The 18,362-nt window shown below is 34.6% G+C and overlaps 1 protein-coding gene across 1 annotated transcript; it reads left to right on the top strand.

The window, feature by feature from the left end:
• The first annotated feature begins 2,957 nt into the window (after positions 1-2,957).
• Positions 2,958-15,284, top strand: RERGL (RERG like). The gene is made up of 6 exons (XM_025879953.2): positions 2,958-3,057; positions 5,678-5,783; positions 7,078-7,134; positions 10,954-11,027; positions 12,397-12,545; positions 14,885-15,284. Exons 2-6 carry the CDS (start codon positions 5,732-5,734, stop codon positions 15,165-15,167), a joined length of 615 nt encoding a protein of 204 aa, XP_025735738.1. The 5' UTR covers positions 2,958-3,057; positions 5,678-5,731; the 3' UTR covers positions 15,168-15,284.
• The last annotated feature ends 3,078 nt before the right edge of the window (positions 15,285-18,362 follow it).

Raw genomic sequence — 18,362 nt, forward strand, 5'->3', positions numbered from 1 at the left:
TTCTTCTTTAAAAAAAAGCTACTCTTTCATGAAAAATTTCCATATTATCACATAAAAGTATCCAGAAGTAAGTCCATTTTAAAAACATTTGTTTTCTGCTAGAACTTTATTTCCTTCAGTTCAGTGGTGTATAATTTGAGGTGAAAAAAATACCTCAATTCTGATTAAAAGAATCCATTTATATCTAGATACTTATTTTGCTATTAATAAATCTACACATTCACACACCTTGGTCAATAATCCCATGGGACTAACATAACTGACACTTAAACATCAATTATGAAGTCATTCGATTGGGGTCTTTTTGTTTTTATTTTTCTTTATGTCTTTGGATACTTTTCTGAAGAAGACTTTTCTCTCCCTACACTTATTTGGAAGATTATCATATATATGTCAAAGACTATGTAAACTTTTCTTAGTTTAAGATTTTTAATATTCATAACTTATTTTTCTGCATGATATGAGGTACATAACATTATTCTATGATTTTTTTCTAATAGCATCAGCACAATTAAAAGATAACATGTATCAAAAATGTTATACTCATAATAAAATAAATTTCTTTCACTCAGTTTCTTTACTCAAAAATCTATTCTATTAATTAGGATATCAATCCCATTCTAATAAAATAGTATTTAATTATTTTTTAGTATTATTTGGTTCATGAGAGGTATTTTGTCACTCTTTTACCTAAAAATTTCTCAATTATTCTTGCATATTTTCTTTTCCCAAATAAGCTTTCTACATTCAATTGAACCCTCTTTGTTGGGATTTTAATTGTCATTGCATTTTACTTTTAGATTAATTTGGTAATAATTACAACATTGGGTCTTTGTACTTATGTTTGTCCATGTATTCAAATAGTGTTTTATAAACCTCAGTAAACAGAGAATTCATCATATAAATATTATACATTCTTTTTTGGTTTTATTCTTTTTATTTCTTTTTCTCTTTTCTTTGAGAAAAGGACTGAGTTTCTATTATATTAGAAGTTAATAATGTACCTACCTGAAGTTTCTCAGAGGATTAAATGTAGTATACATGGAAAACATTTTAAAAATTACCTGTTATACACTGTATTAAACATGTGTCAGTTGTCATTTTTATCACTTGGAATTACTGTTTTTATGTTTATCTTTTACCTGGCCATCTTACTGAATGGTCTTATGTATGCTAATAATGTAAATAATATAGTTAAGGAAAAATACCATTTGTAGATCATAAACATTTGTCTCCCCTTTTTCATATGTGTTATTTCTTCTGCTCATTGTGTTGAATAGGACTACCAATTCTATGCTAAAATTAACAAAATACTTTTTTAGAGGAATATTAAGAGTAATAATTCTATAGGTATTTATTTTTCTGGTATTTAGATTTTTTTAAATTTTATTTTGTTATGTTATGTTAATCACCATACATTACATCATTATTTTTTGATGTAGTGTTCCATGATTCATTGTTTGCGTATAACACCCAGTGCTCCATGCAATATGTGCCCTCTTTTCTGATATTTAGATTTAAAAAACAATATAAACTTAATCAAGTTAAGAAATCCCCTATATCTGGATTACAAAGTATTTTGTTTGTTTCTTTGTTTATTTTTTTAAGATTTTATTTATGTCTTTATTCGAGAGGGAGAGCACGTGGGAGTGGGGGGCAGTGGTGGAGGAGGAGAGAAAGAAGGACAAGCAGACTCCACGCGGAGTAGTAACTGCCACAGGGTTCCATCCCTCAACCCTGAGTTCATGACCTGAGCCAAAATCAAGAGGCCCACACTTGGGGCTTCTGGCTGGCACAGTCTGTTAAGTGGCTGACTCTTGATTTCAGCTCAGGTCATGATCCCAGGGTCATGATCCCAGGGTTGTGGGGTCGAGCCCCATGTTGAGCCCCACGTTGGCTCCGTGCTCAGTGGGGAGTCTGCCTGAGGTTCTGTCCCTCTCCCTCTGCTCCTCCCTGCCCCACTCACGTGCTCGCTCTCTGAGAATAAATAAATAAGTCTTAAAAAAAAAAGAGTCAGATGCTTAACTGACTGAGCCACCCAGGTGCCCCTGTTTGTTTGTTTATTTTAAGTGGCTGTTCATGAAATGTTTTGGGGAACATGTTATTCATACAGTTTTTCTCCTTTATCTTGGTAATGCATTGGAAAATTCTACCAAATTTCCCATTGTTCAATCAACCTGTCATTCTTCCAATAAATTCTACTAGCTTACGACACTTGGCTCTTTAAATAACATTTCTGGATTTGGCTTGCTAATATACTTAGGACTTGGATCTATATTAATAAATAACACTGTATTTCTATGTATTTCTTTGTTTTCTCCTTGTCTATGTACACCATTCATGTCTGGTTTAGAATATGAAAGACACAGAAAATGAGATGGGAAGTAGCCCATCTTTTCAAGGTTCTAGAATAGTATAATGGAACAAAGATATTCTTTCTCCTTGGAGATTTTTTTAATCACTCCACCCTTCTGAATCTGAAACTTTTGGTGGAGAAACTCTGCATCTATTCTAAATTACAGGGAAATGAGATTAGTTGAGAAGGGCTGGTTAACTTGACCTCAGAGAAACAAAAATTAAACCGATAAAGTTATAGCATTAATGAACACCTGATATGTAATTACTTATTTTTTAATACTTAATGTCCATCTCCTATGAGCAGAATCTACAAGTACTTTGTCCAATAATATGTTTCTGCACTGAAAATAGTGCCAAGCCCATAGTAGACACTCAATAAGTTTTTGTTCATTCAATAAATGAATTAAGTAATAAAATAATTTTGTTTTGGTTGTGAATAAGTATTTATTTAGGGAAAAGTGAGAGGATTCTATGTAGTATAAATAATGTCTATCAGAATATTAATATTTTAGCAACCTTTACCTGAGACCAAAAAAATATATAGACACTCTGTTTCTTAGAAAAGTATGTTCCTAATTGTATTCTCTCTGTTCAGGTTTATAACTTCACTCCACTCCAACACTAGGCTGCTTTTTTACTAGGTTTATTTTTGGAATTCACTGGAAGTGGGGAGAAGGAGGATATGGTGTAAGAATGCAGGTATTTTGATAACCATCTATATAGTATTTTCAATATCATGCGTACTATGAAGTTAAGTTTTTCTTTCCTATCAGTAGATATACTAAATTCCCTAAAGACAGTGATCAGAACTTTCTTAAGAAGATAGGAGTAGAATTTCTCCAAATAGAGGGGAAAATATCCAGTTCCATAGTATAATAAATCAGCTGGTAAACTTCCTTTTTTAAAAAAGAATATTTTATTTATTTATTTGAGAGAGAGAGAGAGAGAGAGAGCATGCAAGAGCAGGTGAGAGGGGGAGAGGGAGAGGGAGAAGCAGACTCCCTGCTGAGCAGAGTCCGAAGTGGGACGGGATCCCAGGACCCTGGGATCACGACCTGAGCCAAAGGCAAACGCTTAACCGACTGAGCCGGTGCCCTGTAAACTTCCTTAATAAAAAAATAAGTACTTGTTACTTTTAATATAGGTGCATGGATTAAAAAGAGAACATAGCTTATTTTTAATTTTTTTAAGAATTTGTAATGAAAGGAAAAATTTGTTTTAGCTATTACTTTGTTGATCTCACAAATTGCCATACTTTCTCTTGCCGTTTTTATTTTTTCTTTACAGAGTCTATTTCTTCTTTTGGAACAGATACCTCTCCCTAACCCCCAATCACTCTTTCTTTCCTCTGTTGTGTCCTGCTCATGTTTCAAGCTTTACCCACTTTTTGAAGACTTTTCCATCCACTGCTCTGTTTACCCCAGCCTCTGGTTAGAGCCCTATTTTAGCCATGATCATGTTTATTGTAATTATAATTGTTTCAATTTACATCTTAGTAGACTGTAGATTCATTAAGGCAGAAAAATTCTTTATTTAATTGCTGACCTTGTAAGCCCAACATAGCTTTAATAAAAAGAGTGGCAGTTATTCAATGTTTGTTAAATAAATGCATTTTTATTATTTTAATATTTTTAAAAATATTTTTATTTATTTATTTGACACAGAGAGAGAGAGTACAAACAGGGGGAGCTGCAGGCAGAGGGAGAGGGAGAAGCAGGCCCCCGCAGAGCAGGGAGTCTCACACGGGGCTCGATCCCAGGACCCTGGGATCATGACTTGAGTGGAAGGCAGACGCTTAACCGACTGAGCCACCCAGGTGCCCTAATAAATGCATTTTTAAAGAAGTATGTTATACCCGTGATCAACCCAGCTTAGAAATGGAACTCTTTTAACCTGGGCTTCAAAATTTAGTAGACAAGGTTGAATTCTTGTATTTGCTGTTGTACCCTTTTCTCAACCCTCCAATTTATACATATACAGATGGGGAAAGAAAAAAGGAAGAAAGTAATGCAAGGATTTGTAGTAGGGAAAAATGGTTAGAAGTTTGAAAGACTCATCATTTTGCATATTAAGTTTACCTCTTTATGTCATAGCAGGAGTGAATTATATCACAATATCCCTTCCAAATTTTATTCCTTTTTTTAATTTCTTTTTTTCCTAGTTATAAAGTACTATAGAAGGAAACATGGTAGGTTTCTGTTTATTGCTTTTTAAGCAACATGAAGCTGTTTGGTTTATTTTTTTCTCAGAAACCTACTGATGTCTATTGGCATAAAATGTAAAAGAGAGAGAGGGAGAGATTTTTTATTAAGAAGGACATTGTAAAACCCTTTGTGTCCATATACCTCATTGAGAGCCTCACATGGCTCAAAACCATGTGCTGGGTATTTATGCGCCCTGCTGCCAACCCTAAACCAATAGGTCTGAGGGAGCCATCTTTCCCCCCTCACTTCTTTTCACGACTCAGTTAACTTATTCCTCTGCCTTGGGCGCCTGGGTGGCCCTGGGTGGCCCCGGGTGGCTCAGTCGGTTAAGCGTCTGCCTTCGGCTCAGGTCATGATCCTGGAGTCCCGGGATCGAGTCCCGCATCGGGCTCCCTGCTCAGCGGGGAGTCTGCCTCTCCCTCTGACCCTCTTCCCTCTCGTGCTCTCCATATCTCATTCTCTCTCTCAAATAAATAAATAAAATCTTAAAAAATAATCTTATTCCCCTGCCTTTCATGAAAGAGGTCCAAGAAGATGTAGGCTCAGGTATTAATAAAAAAAATCAAACCTGAGGGGCGCCTGGGTGGCTCAGTCGGTTAAGCATGGAGCTCAGGTCATGATCCCAGGGTCCTGAGCTGGAGCCCCGCATCGGCGGGGAGCCTGCTTCTCCCTCTCCTCCCTGCTCCTCTTCTTTCTCTCGCTCTGTCTCGATTTCTCAAATAAATAAATAAAATCTTTAAAAAATACCCAAACTGATCCAATCTGAGTAGATTTACAGGAATGTATACTCATCATCTAAAAACTTTCCTGATGAAATCATTTTTCTAGGCACCAGAGGAGGGTAGATTCTATGTACACAAAAACAAAAGGATTGGGAGCTAAGCTTTCTTAGCTTAGTTAAATTCTTCTGCAGAATTTCTTGTGAAATTCTTAGCTATTTAACTTAAGAAGACTTTATGTCTAAATAGTAACTGCAGTGTTGTTTTTTTTTATGTAATATGTTTAAAAAAGACTCCAGGAAAACATTTTTAAAGTTATTATTGGATGGTAGGAGTATGGGGAGGAGTTGGCCTTAGAGAAATGATAGCAGCATTAATAAAAAGTATTTTAAAAAGCACATGCTGGACTGAAGTCAGTATAGCTCCAGAAGACAGGAGCAGAAAGACAAGATGAATGATGTGAAGCTTGCTGTCTTGGGTGGTGAAGGAACAGGCAAATCTGGTGAGTGGTGTCGTTTCCCATGAAGTGGTTCAGAGTGGAAAAATAGTGAGGAATATATTGACCTAACAAATAGATATACCTATATAATAATGTATATTATTTTTCATTAGCAGCTTTCATTTTTTTGAGTAAATAATGCAATTAACTGTATATTTATAGCATTTATAGACGGTTTGAGAAAGATAACTGAAGTGCTAATTTATACTTTGTTTAAAATTCATAGGAATAATGGTAAATCCCTCCATCATTGTCCCTACTTCTCACTCCAACACACCTGCCCTCATATCCACTCGTAGCTGAACAATAGTCTTGAACTTATTCTTCTGCTCTGAGACTAGGGGTGGAGAAAAGTTCATGGAGACCTGTGAATTTTTTTTTTTTAGATTTTTATTTTTATTTATTTATTTATTTATTTATTTATTTATTTATTTATTGAGAGCGAGAGAGCATGAGCAGGGGGAGGGGCAGATGGAGAGGGAATGGGAGAAGTAGACTCTCTGCTGAGTGTGGAGCCCAGCGCAGGACTTAATCCCAGGACCCTAAGATCATGACCTGCGCTGAAGTCAGATGCTTAACAAACTGAGACACCCAGGCACTTACTGTTGTCTACTGGCTTGGATTATTTTTTAAATGCAACATTATTGAGGTGAAAAAACTTAGGATGGGCATGGCTTTATAGATGCCTGGGGACTGAGCTACAGCTGCCCTAACTTTGGAAGCCATGGTTTTGTTTTATTTTACTGGATTTTGTTTTTGGTTCCATTATGATGGTCAGGATGCCACCAATAGAAGTCCTGAACCGTATACCTGGCCAGACCCAGGAGCTGCAAGAAGACAAACTGACACTAGAGGTCCTTTTTCTGGTTTCCTGGATGTTGAAGTCCCAGTATCCTGTAAATGCTTGATCTTGTCCTTGTTACTATTAGCACGCAGCACCTTGGAGCCAGATTTAATCCAATAAAGAATATAAAGAGATGTTATAGTTCTTGAATCTCAAACTTAATGAAAACTCTGTTTCTGTTACATAAAGTAAGCTGCCTTACCTGTTTGCATTCATGAATTAATTACATAGTGATTTGAATAGGCAGATCACTTTCTTTCTAGTCTTTTAATCTTTATGGTTGTACAGTGAAAATCTTGCTGACTATTATTTAGACTAGAATTTAATAAAGCTTTAAGGTCTGCACTAATGCTTGGTAATTTTTGAGCTGAAAGATAAAACCTTATGTACATAGCTAAGTTGTCTGTGTCCTAAAAGAGAAAAGAACCTAAATCCAGCATGTTTGTTTTGCAGCCCTTACAGTAAGGTTTCTTACCAAACGATTCATCGGAGAATATGCCTCTAACTTTGGTAAGTCACCACTCGAGATTTTTTTCACCTTTAAAATGTCAACATTTTAATTAAACCACAATTAAGATCACTGAAGCATTTTGATAGAATTTTCCATTGTTGCACTTTTAAGCAACTTATTTATTCAGATTCTGTTTGGAAATGCCAAAATAGGCACTTGAATTGAATGTTCTTTTATGATAAAATTCACCCAACTTGATGTTAAGTGAGATGGATTAGAAAGTCTGTTTGTTTCAAGCTAGAATTAGAAGAATATTAAAACTGAGATTCTCCTCCCCAATATTGCAAAGCATGTGAGTATGAATAATTTCGTAAACTATAAAACAGTTCTGAAATTCAATAAACATCTGTTGAAAGATAAGGACAAATTAATTACAAAAGCACTAGAACGACAAAATAAAGCTTATTTTAATTGTAAAACAGTGTGAAAATAACAGGAAAATTATGCCTTGATTAAAGATCATATCATAATTATCTAGGTTGCTTATCTAAGTTTCAGAGAAATTCTTAAACAGGTGCAAGAGCACCTTAATATAATCTTAGAATCATTTTACTAACTCTGTTCTATTTTTTTCTTTTGATCAGAATTAGTATGACATGTGGGAAATACCACAGTGGGGCATTAATAAAAAGTGAGGAATTTTGCCAGAGTTTTGAGTATATTTTTGGCTCAGCAATTAATCAATATAATGGTACTAATATCTCACCTGACTTAAGGCATGAGGGAAAAGTGTTTTTGCTTTTTGTGTTTTAAACAAATACAACAGATTTATAAAAAATATATATGAGAATTGGGAAAAAGGGGAATGATTTTGATTTTTTTGTTCAATAATTCCTAGAGTAATAGAAGTTATCATTGCAAATGTGTTTTCCCTAAGAAACAATTATCCCCACCAAAAAATTTTTTTAGCCTCCGTTCAGGAGGCTGAAATTGTTAGACATTGTTAGACATTTAGATAATGTCTAAAGTCATTAGACAATTTTAAAAGTAACTTTAAAGTATTGTATCGCTTTCTACATGTATCTAATATACTATTTCAGTCCATATGATGTTGTGAACATTTTAGGGAAAGTGCTTGGAAACTATTTAAAGAAAGAAGAAATACATAGAAAGAGAAATTCCCTATTGTTTCATTTCTCACGTCAAAAACCTCAGTCAGAAATGTCAGTATAACACAAAATAGGAGTCAGGCATGAAAAAATATTCCAGAATGACAAAATAAAGCACAACATGACATAAATAAAACCATACCCAAAAATAACAGTAGTAACAACAACAACAACAAAATCTCCTTAATCTTTTATAAGATATAATTATATAAACAAATGAAGTGTACACATTTCTGGCTGGTACATTTCCATTAAAAAAAAATAAGACTTAGAGACATTTTGAAAAAACAACCAAATGAGCAAAAGGTCATCCCTGCATGAGGACAAACTAGCAAAAAATGACTCCATCTTGTAAATGAAGACCAGAAAGGGAAAATAATAAAATTCTACAAAGTTAAGAGTTAGTGACCCCTGCTGGCAGTTTTTGAGTTTTGAGTAGATACCTTTAAATGTCTAGAAGGAACTTTTATGGTTCACAATCAGAAGTAAACCTGTGAAGTTAGAAGGAACTGTCTGAAAACACCTTTTAAGGTTTAATGAAACTATGCAAATTTCATTAAATGTAACCTAAAAGGATTTTAAAATTCATTCTTAGCTCCCTGAAGTTAGTTCCCCAAATGCTTGCTACATCTTTTTAATTATGGGTTACATTGCCAGAATGGGACATGATTTTTTTTTTTTTTTTTTTTTTTGGTCAGTGTGCCATTTTGGAGAGAAGTAGGTCTTTTATTAAACCCTGGAGGAAAAGTTACAGAAAAGTAGTCCTTTATTCATTTAACTAATATTTATTGAGCACCTACCATGTCCCAGGTACTCTTCTAGGTAAGGAAGCTATAGCAGTGAACAAAAAAGACAATTATCCAAGCCCCCATAAGATTTATATTCAGGAAGTAAGGGACAATTTAAAAAATTAAGTATAAGTTATGCCACATGATGATAAATGCTATGAAGGAAAAACAGCATGGTAGAATGACACTAATATGGTATGTGACCATTTAAAATTGGGTAGTTAGGGTAGACGTTGCTGAGAAGGTGACATTTGAACAGACACATGAAGGTGGTGAAAACTGAGCCATGAATATATCTGGAGAATTACATTCCAGGCAAGAAGAACAATTACCAAAATTCTCAGGCAGGAACTTTCTGAAAAAGTTGAGGAATGGTATGGAGGATGGTGTAGCACGAGTGCAGAGAACTTGAGGGAGAATAGCCAGAGAGGTCATGTGGGACTAGACAATGAGGGCCATTCTTAGGCATTTTAAAGGCTTTGGTTTATCCAAGTGAGATGAGGAGCCATTGGAGAGATTTGATCAGACAAGTGATATGATTTGGGTACAAGGTTCACTTTTGTTTCTGTGTTGAGAATAGAGTAGGCATAAGAAGGGATTTAGGAAAGGGGTAAAGCAGAGAGTTAAATTAGGAGGTTTTGTAATAATCTAAACAAAAAATAATGATGTATTAACAATGGAGATGATGAGAAACAGACAAATTCAAAATATACTTTAAAAATAGAGTAAAAAGGAATTTTTAATAGTATAAATATGGAAGGTAACAGACAGACAGGACCAAGGATGACTTAAAGCTTTTAACCTGATCAGCAGGAGTTATGGGTATGCCATTTAATGAAATGGAAAACTGTGGAAGATACAGTCTTTTCAGTGAGATCTGGGCTTCAGTTTTAAGTATGTTCAGGTTGAAATGTCTATTCAGTGTCTAAAGGGCGATATGCAATAGCAGGAGTTGTTAGCATCTGAAGTTCAAGGAAGAGTTCTAGGCTACAGAAATAAATTGGGTTCATTAGCAATAATTGTTCTATGAAACTCTGAATGAGCTTAGAAAGGGAGTATATAGAGAGGAGAGACCCATAAACTGGACCCATGTTTGGAGAGTGAGAAGACCTGGTGGGACAAATAAAAGAGATTAATAAAGAGCAACAAGGAATAAAGAAAAAAAAAACAGGGGAGTATGTTGCCTTCAAAGCCACATGAAGGAAATATTTTAAGGAGGTAGGAATGGTCGACTATATTAATGCTCCTAGGGCAAGTAAGATCAAGATAGAGAATTAGCCATTGAATCTAAAACCATAATTTTGATAAGAACAGTTTTATTTAAGTTATTGGAGCTAAAGCCTGATTGGAATAATTCAAAGAACTCGGGGGAGAGAATTTAGACACGGGGAGTTAGATACTTACTAAAAAAGCCAACAGAGAAATGGGGCAATAGTTGAAGAGGTTGGGGGTTCTAAGGGACTGTTGTTAGAAATTCAGCTGTTAGTAATGATATAGTAAAGAGGAACAATTTATGATTCAGAAGAGAGAGGTAGAATTGGTGGGGTCATGTCTTTCAGTAGATCAGATTAAATGGTAACTAGTTCATAATGAATGGATTGGCTTTACATAGCAACACAGATAACTCATCCATAGTTATAGGATGGAAGATAAGTATATAAGCACAATAGCATATAGTTGAATAGATATGGTGGTGAAGTTTATTTGTAAGAAATATATATCTATATATATGAGCATACATATATATGTGAGCAAATATAACAAATACATGTATTTGACCTCTAACATTTAAAAAAAAGCCACTGTACTATTCTACTAGAAGATAACCAGTCGAATTTGCAAGACTGTGATCCAAATATGGGTTTATTTTTTTTATTCTGGAGTATTTCCATACTGCAATGAATATATGCATATTTTGCAGAATCTATCTATAGCAAGCATTTGTATTTGGAAGGGAAGCAACTGAATCTAGAAATATACGACCCCTGTTCTCAAGTAAGTAAAACAAAATATGCTTTTATTTTATTTTTTCAATCATGATTTGAGGAAGATTGGATAAGAGCAAGTGAAAATAAAGTTGCCAGTCTTAAAACTGAAATTTATTCTCAATTTTAATTAAAGTTTTAAGATTATTTTTAATATTATAAATTCCATTATCTAGCTTCTCTTTAAAATTATGACAAAAATTATCATAGTAAAATTTCTTTAAAATAGCAATATTAGGTTGCATTTATATTTCTAGAAGGTCACAGTATAGCTATTAGAAATTAATATTTTAGGGACGCCTGCGTGGCTCAGTCAGTTAAGTATCTGCCTTCAGCTCAGGTCATGATCCCAGGCTCCTGGGATGGAGCCCCACATTGGGCTCCTTGCTCCGTGGGGAGCCTGCTTCTCCCTCTCCCTCTGCAGCAACCCCTGCTTGTGCTCTCTTTTCTCTCTCTCAAATAAATAAATAAAATCTTAAAAAAAGAAGTTAATAGTTTAATGGCTTATCAATTCAGTTTATATTTTCACTAAGTTGCATTTGTAATTAACCACTGCCAACAAACCGTAAGTAAGGTAGATTTTTAGTACAAACTCCTTTGTCTATTCAAAGACAAAAAAGTTAAAATAAGATTATCCAAATAAGAGAAAGAATGGTCAGCTGTTCAAGGTTTCAAAACAGCTCCAGGAGACAGATTCATTTAACCATGTAAAATATCCCTTAAATGTTTTTAGCTAAACCTTATCAGTGTTTTTTTTTTCCCATTTAAATCTAGTACCAAAAATCAATAGATAATCCATTTACTGATATTGATAGAAAATATTTTCTTCTTTTTTTTAAAGATTTTTTAATTTATTTATTTGAGAGAGAGAGAGAGAGAGAAACAGCATGAGAGGGGATAGGGTCAGAGGGAGAAGCAGGCTCCCCAGTAAGCCGGGACCCCGATGTGGGTGGGGCTCGATCCCAGGACTCCAAGATCATGACCTGAGCCGAAGGCAGTCTCTTAACCAACTGAGCCACCCAGGCGCCCAGAAAATATTTTCTTTTTTCAAAACAAATATGTGAATATTAATTCAAGAGCAATTATTAGAGCTTATCCAACTTTCAAAAAAGTAAAGATATTTTCTTAGAGAAAAGTTGCAAATGAGATAGATAATAAAACTTTATTATACTTCCTCTTTATTTTAAACATTTAATCACTTTAATTAAAGAAAGAGTGGTAAGGAAGAGAGGACCAAAGAAACTACATTTTAGAAAATATCAGTCTTTGGCTTATTAAAGTCTCTTTTAGGTGAAATGGTTTTCCATTAATTAATTGTCTAAAGTGTAAAATACAGGTGAACTATCCCACCAGTTTCAATGTGCTTGATTTATTTTCAGCCGCAGAAAGCAAAATTTTCCCTCACAAGTGAGCTGCACTGGGCAGATGGGTTTGTTATAGTGTATGACATCAGTGACAGGTCCTCATTTGCTTTTGCAAAAGCACTGATCTACAGAATTCGGGAGCCACAAACTAGTCACTGTAAAAGGTAAGATATTCTTCATTCCTCTCTCCTTTCTTTTGAGTAAATCATCATATAGCTATAAGCATCATTAGGAAGAGTTTAATACAGCCTTCCAATTACAAAATTTAACAGCCCTGAACAATTCACCTTCCATTCCACAGGAGTTACACATGTAGTAAAAGGAATAAGATGAGAATACTTTATATCCTGGCTGACATAAACAGTTACTTGCTCTGAGTAAATGGCTATTTTACAAGACAGATTCTATTGTTAACATGACACTCACTTGCAAAATCATAGTCCTCTGTACACAAGACAGTTCACTTTCCAACCTTTTCTTTTCATTCCCACAGAAATGTTAAGGATACTAAATAAATCCAAATTTATTACATTTGGCATCCAATTCCTAGTGATTGGGTTGTTCAATCTCAAAGCAAAATACACTGAATGTCAAACCATTACAAATTCTGAGAATACATTTTTCTGTTTCACCTCCTAAGATAAAGAGCTGATCAATGATTTCCCATTGTTAGTTGTTTTGACACGAGTAACTATGAAGGAAAACAGAACTGTGCCTTAAACCATTCTTGTATTAGTAGATATAAGTTTAACCATATGAATTTCCCATTTAGCTTTCCTTATTTTTTGTTTTAGCCTTTTGCATTTAAAATATTTTTGTTTGTTCAACATGCTGATATAAAGGATCCTCTGCACTCTGGATCAGATTTGCCCTTAGAGTCTGAAATAACATTCTAATCTGGGAATCAAGAAACACAATATTAGTACTGAAAATTCATATATGTGTTTTTATATCTATTTTAAATGCCCGCTGTCAAGAAAGCATAGATAATAATTGATAAAGGGTATTTCCCTGGAGTCAATTGGCATACATTCTTGTTTAGATCTGATTGACCTTAGGTAAACCACTTTAATCTCGAGACCTAGTTATTCTGATTATAAAACTGATAGAAACATGGTAGGAGAAAAGGATGTGATTTTACTAAGGTACCTCACAGCTCTGATTTCCTCTAATATTACAGATTTTTATTTGAACTCCATTGTTTTAAGCATTAAATGCCTCATATTTAGGCAACATAACTTAGGTAAAAGATAGTAATAAACTTCTTTTGCTATTCCTCCAAATCAAAAGAATCACTTAAGAACACTCAAAAACATAAAAACACCTATACTTGACGTTTTTCAGGCATTTTTCTTAATGCACTAAATAATTTTTCAAATATTTCCAGTTCTCAATCTGTAGGCAGACTAGAATAGCAAAATATGTTACTGTTTTATAAAATTGCATCTGATATTTGTGACCCAGTCTTCAAAATATTTCACTTACCCTTCCCCATTAATTCTTTACAATAATTTTCTGAACTATACAGAAAAAGATAGTAATACCCTCAAAAGCCTAACACATACAGTGTTTTCCCCTCACCACTCACACCATAATGTGAATGAAACCAACTTTGAGCAGAATATAAAGACAGTATCTCTTCAGACAGAGTTGCAGACTGCATTTATCTATTTTTTCCCCTAAAGTAGATAACTTGGCAGAGTTCCATGGCATTTGAGGACTAGTTGTCTTACTATATCCTTCAAATGAAATTCTGTTTTAGAAATGTGTCACTACAACCAAGGAGAATATATTGATATTTGCTGAAGACATTATCTTAACAAAAAAACATATTTCTTAAATAAATAGAAAAATCGTATAAGGTCATAAGATCATAAAAGAGCATAGTATACTCTCGAGAGTATAGTATAATGATATTAACAAAGAACAAACAACAGTGCGTATTGAGTAATATTTTCCCTGGGAAAATTATATCTAAATTGTTCAATTACAGTAACTCTTCAGTAAAGAGACATTAGTTAGTCTTCCTCTTTCAACTGACAAGGAAATGAAAAATAATACTTGGTAAACATCTTTTGTTGGCTGTCACTCTGCTAGGTATTTTTATATCCATCATTTAATTTAATCTCTACGAGAATTCTGCATAATGAGGCTGTTTCGCCATTGTTTTACATATAGGAAAGTTGAAAGTGGGAAAAGTAACAGTCATGCCTTATTAGTAAATGGAGCCATAATTCAAGAATAGGTTTATATCAATGCAGATCCTATGCTTTAAGAGTCTTGCTGCTTTTGTGTCACACACTACTTTCTATCTAAAATAATTTTTGTAAGTAAATGGGGATATGTGTCATGTACATACATACGACTATAAGGAACACACACACACACACACACACAGAGTATTTTTTTTCCTTTGGTCTGTAATTCCTTTTGATATAAACCTACTTAATGAGGAAAAAAAAAGGTTAAAATAATCTTGCCAGAGTTGTGTTCTGTATTTCAGAGCTGTGGGATCTGCCGTGCTTTTGGTTGGTAACAAGCAAGATCTGTGTCATGTCCGAGAAGTTGGCTGGGAAGAAGGACAGAAGCTGGCTCTGGATAACCAGTGCCAGTTCTGTGAATTGTCTGCAGCAGAGCAGTCTCTGGAGGTACACATGATGTTTACCAGAATTATCAAGGACATCCTGACAAACTTCAAACTCAAAGAAAAGAGAAGACCCAGTGGATCGAAATCAATGGCTAAATTGATCAATAATGTATTTGGAAAGAGACGGAAATCTGTTTAGCAGACCTATAATCCTAGGGGACTTATTATATCAGAGAGTTCCAAATAGTCACGTGATAATTAAATGTACTCTTTGTATGCATTTTTTTAAAATAATACTCTTCGAGATATGAAATGACTGAACATAAGCCACAGTTGTGTTTTCTTTTTTAAATTTTTATTGTTACGTTAATCACCATACATTACATCTTTAGTTTTTGATGTAGTGTTCCATGATTCATTGTTTGTGCATAACACCCAGTGCTCCATGCTGAACGTGCCCTCTTTAATACCCATCACCAGGCTAACCCATCCCCCCACCCCCTCCCCTCTAGAACCCTCAGTTTGTTTCTCAGAGTCCATAGTCCCTCATGGTTCGTCTCCCCCTCCGATTTCCCCCCTTCATTCTTCCCTTCCTGCTATCTTCTTTTTTTTTTTTTAACATATATTGTATTATTTGTTTCAGAGGTACAGATCTGTGATTCAGCAGTTTTGCACAATTCACAGCACTCACCATAGCCACAGCTGTGTTTTCAAATATATAGTTTGCGTCTTTGGTTGTTTGAATCTTGTACACCCTGCTTCACACTAAACCTTTCTCTTTTTTACATAGAATAACACTCACTATAACTACTGATGCATTGCTATGCAGTTTGCCTTGCCAAATAAACTCTGCTTAATAATTGTATTAAACTACCATTCCATAGGTCTCAGTTGACCTTTCTTTTATTTATTTCTTTTGAGTGAAATATGTAGTTATATTTCATATAGTTAATATGTTATAGTGCTGAATTTATAAATTTGTGGAAATTCACAATTTAGTAGAAATGCATGAATTTAATTTTGAAAATTTTAATTTTGAAAAATACTTATTACTCATACTACTTATTTTACTTATAACTTAGGCCTTGAGAAGCTAAATTCCTTGCCTGTAAGTGTAGTCTGTATTTGGTCTGATGATGAAAAATTCTGCCTCTCCTTGTATTCTTTGCTAAGGAGGGTAATTATCACAGAGAAATTACCTTATACAGCTTTTCATATAAAAAAGATTAGTTGTTTCTAGTTCATATAGAGATCCATACATCACAGGGAAAGAGAAAGTAAATGCTGGTTGCTAAATATATAACCTTGAAGACCTTATTGCCCGGAAAGAAATATTGTATTAGACAAACATGTTGGGGCCTCTCAGATTTCTTTGAGTACTGTTTCCTTAAGAAATCAACTGTTTACCTTCTGGACTTCAATACCACTGCCACTGGCCCGACTGCATTGCAAGTCATGGTCCTAGACCTAACTTCAGCCATCACTGATAATTAAGTTTAGATCTCCGAGAAGTTAAACTGAGAATGCAAGCAACGCTACATACGTTGGTTAACATGTATTGGCAGGAACCCGGGGGCGAAGGTAGAAGAATATCTTGAGTAGAGGGTGGTAGGCAAATGGGGGACAGGTGACACAGAACATTAGGCTGCAAGGGGGAGAATTCATTTACATGCCATTACTCACCATGAGTCATGATTCCACATTATAGGAGGGACACCTAGAGCTCACCCATATAGCTTTGTTGTTCCTTAGGAGCCTGGCCTTGATACACTAGAGTGAAAGTAGTGGAAATAATAAGACATTGTGTGGTAGAATACAAAATAGTTCAGAACATTCATAAAGATATGGGAGTTAGAATTGATATGGTATAGGTTGGCCCAAGAACCCTCCATCTTACTGTGTTGCTTGGGACATTTCAAAGGAATTTCCTTTACTAAGGAAGTGAGCAGCTACAGACAACTTTGAGAAGCTTAACAGTGACTGTGCTTACAGGTCAGAATTGGTAGTGGGGATGTTGCCATCGAACTGTGCTCATCAATATCAGTGCAGGTGATAGAATCCTGGAAGAGTAGAATCTGGATGCTGGCATTTAACTTGATTCCTGTTATCCACCCACTCAGCCCCCGAAGATATAATGTTATGTCCAGGGCAGAGGATCTATTTCTAATACTGGCTGGTTGGAAACTTAGAAGTGACATGCTCAATCAGCTATATTGAGGCAAACTCCATATCATAAGCCCAGGCATTGTTTCCATCCATGCCACTGTGACCACTATTATCCTGGATCCATTTTGTAAGCATAAGGATGGCCAAGAAAAGAGGCAGGTTGATATCTGCAGGGCAAAGTGACTTCTCATTGGTGGATGCTCTCTGATGGGCAGTAACATGATACACAAAGATATGTATATTTTATGCCCTCTCTAAGAGATCCATTCATACACTTTTTCTCTAGTCTTTCTTTCACTGTCTTCCAGTTTTATTTTATACTGATCTCTGACCAACTGGCAAAACCACCAATGGTTGCCTAGAAATCTGTACCATGTGCCACCTTTCTTAACATACAAAGAGTAGACAACCAAGTGTACCCTGGCAAATGGGATAATGAACTTCCTGGTAACCTCTGTGTAATGAGGCACAGTCCTCTTATGGCTGGCACTAATACTCGGAAATTTAGATTAGATTGCTATGTAAATGAGAAATAAACTTTTATTGTGTAATGTTATTATAGCAAATTCAGTGATACAATATTTTTGGTCAACTACAGGAATTTTGTTAATCTTTTATAGTCTCAATATTCAGTGACTTTATATGTATATGTAGATGTATATATATATATATCAGTTTAACCATTATACCTTAATGTTTTCATTTTATTTTTTTCTCATTATTCTTTTGGATAATCTCAGTTTTAGAGATTTGGTCTTCATTCTTTAAAATTATTTTCCCAGTTTAAGAAAGATTCTTTTAGGATGATTTTGTGTGAAAAACAACCTATTAATTCATGTTATATATAAGAACTCTCATGTCAAAATGGTATGAAAATTCTTTAATAGTTTAATCCATGCATATGTGTCTGTGATGAGTCAGAGTTCAAAATTCCTCTGTTAAGGATATTAATACTTGTATATATTTTTAAATTTTATTTATTGTACCTTGATTTCTTGTCAGTATGACTTGGGATGACACGTCTCGCTATAAAGAGTCAATGGAACATAGTAATGTAAACAGACGTTCTCATACACACAGACAAAAGAACTATGTGAGGTGATGTGTTAATTAACTTGATTGCAGTTTGATTGTGGCAATCATTTTACAATATATATGTATATTAAACCATCATATTACTTTACTTTTCAATTTACCTCAACCTGGAAAAAAAACAGTTTTACATTAA

This window comes from Callorhinus ursinus, unplaced genomic scaffold (genome assembly GCF_003265705.2).
Source record: "Callorhinus ursinus isolate GAN/ISIS: 27379988/994484 unplaced genomic scaffold, GSC_fseal_2.0 scaffold27, whole genome shotgun sequence".
Lineage (NCBI taxonomy): Eukaryota > Metazoa > Chordata > Mammalia > Carnivora > Otariidae > Callorhinus > Callorhinus ursinus.